General features: G+C 41.6%; 1 protein-coding gene across 1 annotated transcript in view; it reads left to right on the top strand.

Annotated features, from left to right (window-relative positions):
* Positions 1-178: 178 nt before the first annotated feature.
* myh14 (myosin, heavy chain 14, non-muscle) overlaps positions 179-13,143 on the top strand; it is a 39,869-nt gene continuing 26,904 nt past the window's right edge. The window contains exons 1-7 of the mRNA XM_034698623.1: positions 179-228; positions 318-479; positions 4,335-4,518; positions 7,419-7,625; positions 8,789-8,945; positions 11,173-11,200; positions 12,022-12,136. Of these exons, the coding sequence (XP_034554514.1) occupies positions 4,348-4,518; positions 7,419-7,625; positions 8,789-8,945; positions 11,173-11,200; positions 12,022-12,136 (678 nt within the window). The 5' untranslated portion in view covers positions 179-228; positions 318-479; positions 4,335-4,347. The remainder of the gene's footprint in view (positions 229-317; positions 480-4,334; positions 4,519-7,418; positions 7,626-8,788; positions 8,946-11,172; positions 11,201-12,021; positions 12,137-13,143) is intronic.

Genomic DNA, 13,143 nt, shown 5'->3' with positions numbered 1-13,143 from the left:
ATTGGACCTTGGACCTGTCAGTCACACTAAACCCCGCCCCTTCAGTGTTACCATTGGCTGATGGCTGAGCTTCTTGTGCTATCCTTAACACCATTCGTCACCGCACCCGTTTCATGCCAGCTTTGGGGCGGACAGTTCCTGTTGTATTGAAAAGGCGGGTCCACTCCTCGGTTGTAGATTTTCATTGGAGTCGTTTCTTTCTGATGCGTGGCTGAAAACTGTCTCCTGGTACGTGGTTGGTTTCCCAGCAGGAAGTCCGTCTCCTCTCGTGAAGCCGCCGCCTTGCCCTCACTGCTTTCTGTCTGTTTTATTCTCAGAGAGAAGTGTGAGTGCGGCTCCACACAGAGAGCGCTGCAATGATAAAAGCCGCATATGCGGTAGGCTACACACCTATCAGGCAGGGAAATATCTAAGAACCAGCCTCACCCCGGTTCTCCTCGCTCCACAGCCTTATCCACGACTCAGAGCGGAACCTGAAGGTGAGAGATTTAATTGCCTTTACTCTAATCCAACTCGTAAATAGCCAGTGTAATATCCCCAACGTATCATATTTCAGTGTAGCAGGCTAGCCTCGCTAGGTTAGTCTAAATACAGTGGCATTACACAGAGACATGAGGCTTTCCACAAGGTTTCATCTCTTTTCTCTTAGGCTTATATCGACATGACCTAAAGTCTGAGCAACGGGAACTATGGCTTTGTAATGTTCATGTTATGAGGGGATCTTAAGCCATTAAATGATAGAGTTTAGGCCCACTGTGATCTACGTTAGATTAAAAAGAACATTAAATGTGTTCCTTGTGAAAACGGCTTAGTTTCGTAGCTGCCAAATGCATGACTCAATTAAAGGCTGGGGCCCATGTGATTGTTCATGTCTAATGTTCAAGGTGTGGTTGCCCTCGCCAGTTTTGTGCTGGAGCCACACAGCAGCCTAAATGCAGGTAATTTGTAAAGGGGCACGGCGCAGCTGTAACACTGGTCTGCAGCCGCACTGTAATTAATGATCATATCTAGTGGCTTCTTAATGTCACCTCTCCTTACTGTCCGCTGAAGTGCGCAGTTGCCACAATATCATCACCGATGCAATGCCACTTTGCATGAAAGCTGAAGAAAAAAGGCGTCTCCACTTGTGCTCCCCCCACCCCGTTTATCACACGCACATCCACGCACCCACATTAATTACACACACACACACACACACACACACACACACACACACACACACACACACACACACACACACACACACACACAGCAGTGTGCCCCCCTGCAGTGAGTGACCTCAGTCAAAACTCTGGGTGTATTGTCTGTGTGCTGCTGCTCAGTGTTCAGGGTGTTGCTATGGGGGAGAGCAGGCAGGTTTTGGCAACTCCAGCTGCTGCAGGACGAGTTAGATGGTCAGTCCAGAGTGTACTGCGACAACCTGTGAGGTCCCTGACTGTCTTTGTGTGGGCGTGTGGGTAAAGACTTTGCTATAGGGGTATCATTAACATTGATGGGACCCAGCAGCATCCTACACTGCAGCTATTGTGTCAGTTTTCAGTCTTCTTCTGTCTATCACAGGTGATTTCAGAACATGGGTGTGTTGTAAGATCAAACGCTCATGAGAACCAGAGCTGGTAATGGAAAATGGTTAATGATGACTAAGATGTTTTTACTATAACGTGTACGTGTCCAAACCTTGAAAGGTTAGCTCTCATCCCATTAGTTCTGATTACTCTGAGGACTGTCTGCAAATGTTTTATAGATGGGACTGCCAGTGTTCTATATTTATCTTACCGGTAACAAAATCTATAAAAAGACCAAAACCAACAATGAACAGTGAATTTTGTGTTTTTACATATCATCTGTGCAGCCCAGGCCATCATGTATATGTGTTCTCCACTACCATATTGATCAAAATTGATAAAATACACAGATTCTCTGGAAGATATGAATCTTTATTACCTTGGACAGAAAGCATAGTTTCTTCACTCAAACCTAAGGCTCTCTACTTGAAAATACTCCTTAACCCATGTCCTCAACAGATAATAATAGTTTAATAATAATTCTATTTGTAGAGCACTTTGCAAAAACCAGGTTACAAAGTGCTTTACATTGGCAGCAAAATAAAACAGGCAGATCATAAAAACACACAAGTCAAGATAATAAGAAATAAAACATATTTTAAAAGACACCCCTAAAATAACTCTAAAGGAATACAATTCTTTTAAAACATATTTCTTGATGAACTGCTTCATGTAAATGTAGAGAATTTAGCTGAAAATATTGTAATGTTAAAGATTCCTGTAGGGTTGAATGCAGCAGACAATGCCAGCTTTGGTCTTTTCATGTGTTGGACAATAAGAAAAATAAAGACTAAGACCAGCCTATTAATAACAGATGCACAGCTGTTTTATGCCACTGAGGGATCACATAGTTTCCATACTGAGTGGCTGGGTGGTGGCAGCTCTTTTGTCATCGTGTTCGCTCCACACCCAGAGTCATATTGGAGTAACAGGTATGGTTAAGGCAGGGTTGGGGACCAGCTACCTGTCATGAACAGACTGAGCTGAAAAAAAAACGGAGACAGCAGGAATCAGGCCAGATGACATACCTGCTGAGGCATGGAGACGCCTAATAGTTGACACACACAGAAACCGCACAGGCAGATGCAATAGTCTTACCTGTCTGATCAAAGTTGACTTTGCTTTTAAACAAAAGTGTTTCATACCGTTCTAGAAAAACACAACAGGAGGCAGACGCTCATGAGTTATTTGGTTTTATAATAATAACAATGATAGAGTTGTTTTTGTTTCCAAAAAGAAAAATGTTTTAATTCAGTAGTCATCTTCTTGTTGTGTTGCTATTATTAGTCTATTATTTACAAGACTGTGGGCTCCATGAATGTCATGGTCTCAAGTTAACATTTCATGGGCTTTTATCAGTTTTGCTGCAGTTAATTTTCATAATTGATTCATCTACCAGCTATTTTCTTTCATCATTGTTTGGTCTATTGCAAATCTGCAACAGTGCAGCCGGATGACTTCTTAATCCCTCTTTTGTCTGAGTTGAAGTCCAAACTATTTCTGTGTACTATCACAGACAATAGAGAAGAAAGTATCTAGATGCTTTATTTACACGTTAATCAAACAGCTCGAGTGTGTAATTTCTCCATGCCTTACTCATTCGGCGCAGCTCTATAGCTGAACCGAAGCGTAACAGATCGATATGTAATATAAAGAAAAACACTTCAGCGCCTGGACATTTAAACTCCTCTTGCTCCTTTTTGGATTGTAGAAGTGTCAGATATCTCTTCCATGTCTTCAGGAGTTCTTATCTGAAGAAACTGTTGGGTAGCATCTCAAAAGCTTCTCATGTTTTAGTGGTTTGTCATTTTTTTGTAAGTCAGGCTCAAGACAAATTTGGAATCTCCTTGAGTTCTCCTTTTTTATTTGCCAGTTATCAAATTTAACAATCACATTCTTTCTGATTGATTTATCTCGGTAAGTCCACCCATCTTTCCAGCGTGTCTGAAACAGTGTCAGCCCTTGTTGCCTCAATGAAAAGTTAAAGTGTCTCCTCCTCCACCATGAGAACTTTTCTCACGCAGTCACTCCTGCACATTAAATCTGAGCTGTCACAGCAAATCTCACACATCCTGCTGTAGTGACCACAGTCCCTCTGACTGGAGATGCTCTTCACGTTTTAGAGTAGTCACCACTTTGGAGCCACTGTCACCTCGTCTTTCACAGGAAGGATCATCCACAAGGATCCTCCTCTTTACATTTTGGGTGCGCTCGCTCAGTGAGTCCTGCGGCCTGTAGTGGAAGGAAGGATGCTTTATTTTCTCTTAGTCCATGCCAATCCTCTCTCCTCTCTGCTATCCCACCCTTATGTCCTCTTCCTCCCCCTTCCTCCTCTTCTCACTGTCATGTCAGTTTACTCAGTCGATTGATGTATCTCGCTGTTCCCTCCATCCCTCCACCCCCCACCCACTGATCTCCCCGTCATTCTTCCTCCTTTTACTTCTCCTTCATTTGATGTGTCTTTCAATTAGGCCATCCCTGACCCAATCTTAGCGAGATGTAGCCTGCATGCGTCTTGCGTGCTGTTACTGCTCTTCTTTTTTTGTAGTGGGTGGGCGCACATGCAGTGTACGTGTGTGTGTGTGTGTGTGTGTGTGTGTGTGTGTGTGTGTGTGTGTGTGTGTGTGTGTGTGTGTGTGTGTCTTGACACAGAATCACATCAGTGTCACTGTCAAACACTCCTTTACATCCTCCTCAGTGCTCCAGTTTGTAATCGCCTCACTTTATTGTCCCCTTGTCTTTCTTGTCTCCCGTTCTTTCCTCTCTCAGTGCCAGTGCAACCATGACCAAGCCAGTGGGGGGCGTTGCCAATGATATTACCCGCTACCTGACATCAGGGGCGGGGCCCGGACCTGGATCTCCCACCTCCAACTCGGTGTTCTCTGCTGCGAGCCAGGCTGACTGGGCTGCAAAGAGGCTGGTATGGGTGCCGTCAGAGAAGAACGGCTTTGAGGTGAGCGGAAACTGTTGACACAAACTGTTGACATTTGTTTATACAGCAAGCACTGAAAACACACTGGATGTGAAGAGCTTACACATGTTCAATTTTAGGACTAAATGTATGTTTACAACTCTGTTTTCACATTCACACTCCCCACTATTATCTCAGTATTAATCCCTGTGGTAAATAATTAGCTTCAATTGTGAGCCTTTAAAAAGGTGTGTCAAACAGGTAAGGCAAAGCAGCGTAGGGTGTGAGTGGAGTTTTTTATGTGTGGCTATGATACTTTATGAGGTTCATGTCCCCATGACTGCTTTTTTTTTCCCACACTTGCTGTCCCCTATTATAATCTTTTAATACAATTTGATATATTCAGGCCTAATGAAGATCATAAGGCTCATGTCATAATATGAATTTGTTCCACTTATCCTTGGTTTCTGTAAAAAGCAGATTCATCCGTTTTCATTGGTGCTCAGAACACTGTAGGATGTGACATATGAATTCAATGTCCTATCTCTGAGTCTCTCCCTCTCTGTTGGACTGCTTTCATAGAGCGCTCTATGAATAGAACAATACTCTCCTTCAGCCTCCTAATGTTAAAGAGGCCGTTGTAGAGACACTGACTTCATTTTACACTCATGATCAGAGAACAGCACTTTTGGACAAATACACACATATATATACACATTCATAATACAACACAGGGAGACACACTGATTTCTTCTAATTTAATATTCCGAGCATGCAAATCAGTGTGTGACTAATACACACCCACACACGCAGACACAGACACAAACATATTTTCTGTGTTGTGCGTGTCAAGGAGCAGAGAGAGTGAAGCAGAGCTGAGTTCTGTGACCTGGTAAGACCCAGAGTTCACCACTTCCTGTCCAGCAGCATGACAAGACAGCTCCCCTCCTCCATTTTCAGTCAGCAGCTATTCTTGTCTGCTGTCAGAAACAATGAACACTCTGACTCAAGAGCTTGCTGAGATTCTCTAAACATTTCACTCACATATTTTCAATACTTCTGCCTCTTAAATGTAGACCAGCTCCTTGTACTGTACATTTTGTGGACTAAACTAGATTGTTATATGTGTTAATCAACCAATCACTCAAATCAGACTTTTTTTATAAAGCGCTTTTTATACAATGGCATTGTAACACAAAGTGCCTTACATAAAAACAACCTAAAATAGAATAAATTAAGAAAAAGTTGAAGAAGATGTTGAAGATGAAGAAGAAGAAATTGATTGTGTATAAAGTAATTTGTATTGATAGACATTTTTTCCCCCTTAGTTTATTTTGGGGCTTTTATGCCTTTATTGAGTGGATAAGACAGTGGAAAAGGTAGGAGATTGGGGAATGACATGTTGCAAAGGGTCACAGGTTGAATTAAAACCTTGGCTGCCTGCCTTAAGGAGTGCAGCCTCTATACATGGGGCACATTGTATGTAACCATCAGGCTAAATTGATGCCTCTTGAGAGATATTTTAAATGGTTATAATTCGACAAGTACAGGATCATGCTAACCATGCATCACAGGAGCTTTTTGACCTCAAAGGCCACCGTTGCTTCACCAACGAGAGGAGTGAGCAAGGGAGCGTTTCAGTCTATAACCTGACTGCTAGATATTGCTAACTATTGCCACTTCTGCACACTGTACCTTTAAGAGCCTGTCACAATCTTTGTTTTAATCAAGCAGCAACCTCCGGTCTCAAACTATGAAGCCCTTGTGGAAGTTTTATAAACTGCAATTCATTGAGAATCCGTTTGAGGCTGGCTGCAGAAACACCGGAAATCACATAGACACCAATTCAAAAAAGACGATCTTTGCAGCATTAATAAACATGTTTACAGCCTGGTTAAAAAAAGGGCTTGGGTCTGGATTGCTCATTTCTCTATCGGCTCACTGTACGGGGGTGATTTTTTTTTCTAATGTAACGGTTCAGAAGATATTAAGATTTTGAGTTTTGTCCAAATAAGGACATGACTGACCTGACTGACAGGCGGGAACACAAAGCTGTTGACGAGGAGGCTCAAAGCCCGTCTCTTTACCTCACACTAAGCTAGGTTGAGTTCAGCATTACCACTATGGCTCCTGCCGACGATTGAGTTCAAAACAGCGCTTCAGAAACAATAATGGATGTAGTATCCATGACGTCACCCATCTGTTTCTGAAGCGCTGTTTAGAGGCCAATCGGCGGCAGCAACCATATTGCTGCTGTCGAGTGATTGTGACGTAAAGAGGCAGGCTTTGAGCCTCCTAGCCAACAGCTACAGTGTTCCCGCCTGTCAATCAAGTCAGCTGTGCCTCTCATTGGAAGACTCGTAATCTCAATATCTTCAAAATTGCCGCGTTTGAAAAAAATTCACCCCCCTCACAGTGTGTGCCGATAGAGAAATGAGCTATCCAGACTACACTCGTCTTTTGTACCAGGCTGTAAACATGTTTATTTCTGCTGTAAAGATTGTCTTTTATGAATTGCTGTGTTTGTGGTTTCTGGTACTTCCGGAGCCAGCCTCAAGCGGATCCTCAAGGAACTGCAGTTTTTAGCACTTCCGCATTGGACTCATATTTTTAGACCGGAGGTTGCCACTTGGATTTAACTCAGTTCCTTCCAATTGCCTTTGTCATTATAGTAACAAAATATTTTATTTGTGTTCAAAGTATTACCTGAATTATTTTATTATTTAAGGTTGAAACTTGCATCAGTGTATCGTGTTGTATAGTACAAAACAAATACAACATTGCCCAACCAAATATTATGATATCATGCTGTTTCCTTCCCCGCCCTTGTGTAACATCCTAATACCTCCAACAAGTTAAGATTTTGCCAACAAACACAAACTCCCTCCACCTTTATCTACCCCAGTTTCTTTGCTTGAACCTCCATCTTCTTCTCTCCGCAGTCGGCCAGTATTCGTGAAGAGCGCGGCGATGAGGTGGAGGTCGAGCTCACGGAGAGCCAGCGGCGGGTCACCCTGTCCAGGGAGGAGATTCAACGGATGAACCCCCCACGTTTCAGTAAAGTGGAGGACATGGCCGACCTCACCTGCCTCAACGAAGCCTCTGTGCTGCACAACCTGAGAGAGAGATACTACTCCGGCCTGATCTATGTGAGTGCACTAAACAGGGAACAGCCTAAACCTTTGAATGAACACACTGAAACAGTTCAGTGTGTGATGTTTTGAACATGCATGTATTAGCAGTTAGCTCACCTGCATCTCCTGTGTAACTGATACAGGTTGGAAAGAGGTGAGGAGTCAGTTTACAGAGGTATTCATGTGTGAGTGGTGGCAGTGGGAGGCTTCTCTAGTTTCTCCTGTAGAAAAAAAATGTGAGTTGGAAAGAACAGATAGGAATGAAATCTATGACGTAAACCAATGATAAGTGGCATATCCAGGAAGCATACCTGGTGCTTTATGTGTGATTAATGAATGATAAACAGGCAATAAAAGGTGGTTGAGCTGTCAGTGGTGCAATGACTGAGATGGGATGAAGCTGAGAGGGCAGATTAAGAGTAGGAGAGAGGAGCGGGCAGAAATAGTTGGAATAGCTTTTCGAGGCGTATTACAATTCAAGATAAGATAAAGTGGGCTGAATATCATTCATGGCTTTCCCCACAGTTAGAATGTATTGTTACAGCACTCATGTCTGGGTGTGGATGGACACTGAACAGAAAATATGATAACTAGCTGCATTTATAAATTCTCCTTTCTGAATAAATGTGTATATAAATATGTTTTAAATCTACTACGAGGAGCTGTGGAGTCTTTTAAGAACAGCCTATTATATTGTGATTTCATTTATTTATAATTTGATGCCATATACAGGATGTCATGTATGTGCCACATTGTTTAGTTTCACACCTGATGACTTATTGTTTGTTTGACTGAAATCAGTTTATTTTATTATTATCATGTGAATGTTCAGGTTAGGTTTTTTGTTTCATTGCATCTCCATAAATTACATAAGAGAGGAGGAAATTATTAAATGGCTCAGTATATCAAAGCACTTGAACAACAGCGCTGTGCTTAACATCTTTTCTGGCTTAGCTGAAGCTATAGTTTATTGAGAATGTGCTTCATCTGCAGTTATCAAGCAAGAGAAGTCAGGCCCCCACAGCTACAGTCCAGCTTTAAATTTAGGACCAAGCACTTAAGCAAACACGTGCACAGAGTGCTGATTGTCAAGCTGAAATTTTAAGTGAATTTGCTTTATGAGAACTTCACCTTTAAGAAGAGCTTAATGTGAATCTCTCTCCTGTGTGTTTGTACAGACATATTCAGGGCTGTTCTGTGTCGTGGTGAATCCTTACAAGAACCTGCCCATCTACACAGAGTCCATCGTGGAGATGTACCGTGGCAAAAAACGTCACGAGATGCCCCCGCACATCTACGCCATATCAGAGGCAGCCTATCGCAGCATGTTACAAGGTAATCAACACTATCTGCAACCTCAGACCCTGGACTACCTCTGACACTGCAGCATGCTGCATACAACCTGCTATCAGCTCAGCTGGAACTTCTATCTGGTCTGTGATCTTTGCTCACTGAGCCACACAGTAAATGCTAACGTGAAGGTGTGGTGTTGCATGCCGACTCGTGACTGTTATCAAAAACCTTAAAAGGGAAAACAAACAGGCAGCTCAGTATTTTGTGTAACAGATTTCTTTTTAAGGCGTGGCTGTTCTTGTTACAAATAGTTTCAGTGATATAGTGTATTTGTTGTGGTGGTGATAGTAACCACATATTATAGTCCTGACTAGAGTGCATGACAGGCATTTTTTTTAAAGGCCCTACCCGTCATGATGAGTTCATGAGACCAACAGAGAGAATTCCCACCAATCGCTTGAAAAGCCGTTAAGGCACGATTGAGCAACGTCTCTGCCTCAGGGAGCCGTCATGAGATAACAGGAAAGGACAGATGAGGCTGTGTCTATGTATTTGTCACCCCCCTCCACCCCCCCTCAGGGTTTGTTGTAGGTGTGTTTCCACAGTGATTTAAACCTGTAGGACCAGTATGAATTCTTCCAGACTCAACATGTGGGAACCTTTAAAGCCATATAAGTTGCAAACAATGTCCAATGGTTGAAAAGCAGTGTTGTGTGGTTTAGCAGCCTGCAGAGAGAGACCAGTTCAGCTGGTGACCTGCTTCTCTGCACACTGCAGACTACTGAAGGAGGGACTGCTATGCTCACAGAGGGCTGTGTTTGAGTCCATTTGTACAAATTTAACCATGAAGACATGAAGTGGGAGTCCCAGTGGAGGCTCTAGTTAGTTGGGGTGGAGGCTTGCTGTACGGTAACATGACCTAACCAGTAGCATAGAGCGCTCCCATTCAGTACTGTTTTTTTTTAAGGAATCATGTGTCAACATATGTGGCCTTTCAAAGAGGGTTGTGATCCTTGTAGCTGTTTGATGTTGATTCTGATGTCTTGCCAGTCGTTGATTTAACCTCATGTTTAACCTAGTGCCAAAATTATATAACCTCTAACCTCTGAAGCCTCTGACACTGCATCTTTATAAAGTCTAAAACTGAGTGTGTCAGTGTCTCCAGAGTTTCACACAGAGCAAATATATCTCCTTCATGAACAGTATGTTTCCTAAAGTTTTCATAAAAACACAACTCTTATTTTAGACTTTTTGCCAGCAACTCTTTTAGATTGTTTTTTCATCACTTAACATTTTTATTGAAAAAAGCTTGGTAGACAGTAATATATATATATCGATTTTTTGTAATAATAAAAATTCACATTTTACTAAAATACAACTTCAGTATTTCAAAAACAATAAAGTGGAAAAGTTGTTTTCAATCAAATAGTTTTGACTTAATTTGTCCTTTCAATTTTGAGTAATATTGTGTGATTTACATACACCATCTCAATTTTTTCTTAGTTTACTGCGTAGAATATCGCAATATATCACAATATTGTGATATCGAGATATATTGTGATACTATCGTATCGTGACCCAAGTATCGTGATGCGTATCGTATTGTGAGGTTCTTGCCAATACTCACCCCTGACCTCTAACCTCTGAAGCCTCTGACACTGCATCTTTATAAAGTCTAAAACTGAGTGTGTCAGAGTATCTCCAGAGTTTCACACAGATCAATAATATCTCTCCTTCATGAACAGTATGTTTCCAAAAGTTTCCATAAAAACACAACTCTTATTTTGGACTTCTTGCCAGTAATTCTTTTTTCACCGCAACAAGTGATCCACATGGAGGGACAGATTGTTTTTTATCACGTAGCATATTTGAAAAAAGCTTGGTGGACCGTAAGGAAAGACGTTTTCAATCTTTCAAAAGACATTTAAAATACGTCATAACCAACCAAATTACTGCATATACCGTTCACCCTCTGCAGAGTGTACGCAGTTGTCTGTAGAGTGAAGTGAATTTGTCCACTCGTCTAAGATGGATAAAACAATAAAAATAAACATTGCCATATAAGGTCGCCAAGTACTTTAAAGCTAGTTCTTAAAGCCTGAAGGGATCTTGTGAGGTAAACACTGCAGTCAGCGTAGTCGTCAATAGTAGATGCATTGATGGATAGCTCTGTCTGTCTGAAGAACTCATCTGTATTGTCTGTCATACATTGTGTGAGAGATTTACAGTCCATCACTAATTTGTCTATGTGCTCATTTTTCTTCCACAGACAGAGAAGATCAGTCAATCCTTTGCACGTGAGTAGCCTTCTGTGGGATGCCAATGTGTCTGTGTGTGACTGTTATTTGCCGTGAGGCTCTGTTGGAGTGTGTGCATGATTTTTGTGTCTTCTTTAGTGTGTTTGGGAGCCTGCAAGCAAATGCATGTTGCTTTAATGTGTTAAATTAAGCAAATTGCTGTGATTAAATTCAGATTTCTGTCAGTTGTGTATACAAAACATTTTTTAAAGGTTAAAAAATCAAGTTAAAAATAAAAGTTAAAGAGTTAATGCCAGTGTTCCCACTGATGTTTGTCATGGGCCATTATCAAACACATTGAAGAATCCGAGCAGAAAAATCACATCTTATTAAAGAGTCAGACCTGTGATGTGATTGCATCCTCCTGACTGTTTGCTGCCTTGCTTTTTAAACCCTACCTGCTTGCCTGAGGGTCTGCCATCACTCCCTGTCATCTTGTCTTCCTGCCAGACATTTCCTGTCATTGTCAAGAATCTTCTTAAATCAGAGTATTTGGGATGAGGCGTCTTCTTCTTTTAGATCTTTTACAGCTGCTATTTTTACTCCATTCCTCTTCATTCTCCTCCAAAAACAACAGCTCTGACACCGCCTGTATCCTCTACACCTGCTTTCTGTTTAGACCTGCGGCTTTGAGCGCTCTGCATGGGCTTGATTTTATTGGTGTGATGAATGTGGGTTTGGTCACTCTTTCCTGTGGGTTCCTCTCTTTAAACCGCTTTTTATGTACCGTTGACAATTTGGCCCACATGTGTTTGGGAAGGACTGTTTAGTTGGGGAAAAAAAGGGAATATATCAATGTTGTGTGTTTGTGTGTATTTCAGAGGCGAGTCTGGAGCTGGGAAAACAGAGAACACAAAGAAAGTCATCCAGTATTTGGCTCACGTGGCCTCCTCCCATAAGGGTGGCACACCGGGCAGGAACAAGGAAGCTATACAGGTACGTTGCTTCAGAGAGAACACAGACGTAAAAGTTGAAAAGCTGCTTGAAAAAACACACACAAGGAGACAAAGGATCTTTTAGGAACATGAATCTGGTCATATTATAGCAATGTAGTGTTGCTTTAACTACAAATGGTATTGATGTGTTAACTTTCAATTTAGATGTGAAGATCCACCACACCTATGTTTTCTGTGTGGTGCAGTAGCTGGATTTGGGGGGCTATTGACATAAGCACAGGGGCAACAACAAGCCCGGCTCTGTCAAGCTTATATCTCTAGGAATGTAACGGTACATCATAAACAAGTTGAAAATCGGTGTGGGAGATGAAAAATCAATCGGGATACCCTTCTCTTATTAGTAGAGGGCGCTTTCTGACATAGACCTCTCTTGTTTCATGTCATTACGTCTCCTGCGTCAGTAGCTGGATAGAGGCGCACAGACATGGCACCAGTGAACCACACATAGACAATACCGAAGTATGCTTGCAGACAACTTTGGAATTTTGGAAATATTCCAAAAAATTGGAAATTATTTGAATTTATGGGAATTTAATGGAAAGGTATCATATCCAAGCATAATTATTTGTTTTGTTATAAGCATACATCCATCCAAAATAATACAATTAAAACAAATTTATTTGTAAGTAGAACTTTATCAAGTGTTAAATATTTTATTGAACAATCAATTATTTCATTGAATCACAAAAACATGAATGCTGAGTTAAATATTACTCATCCCCCCGACCCAATCCCAATCCCCAAAAAGTCCCCAAAAAATCCTCCAAAAAAGTCCCATTCAACATGCAAATAAAAAGTGCATGTAGGGGGCGTGGTCTCTATAGCCCTGCAGTAAGCAGTGTGCTATGTGCATGTTATTGAGGAATAGCAGAGCTATTCAACTGTACTTGCATGAAATCTGGTTGTTTTAGTCAGGATTATGCTAAAATATATTTTCCCCAACTTTATTTGATTTCCCTATTAAGAGCCAACCTTCATATTTTTTTT

This window comes from Notolabrus celidotus, chromosome 12, assembly GCF_009762535.1.
Source record: "Notolabrus celidotus isolate fNotCel1 chromosome 12, fNotCel1.pri, whole genome shotgun sequence".
NCBI lineage: Eukaryota > Metazoa > Chordata > Actinopteri > Labriformes > Labridae > Notolabrus > Notolabrus celidotus.
This window is presented reverse-complemented; position numbering and strand designations above follow the sequence as displayed.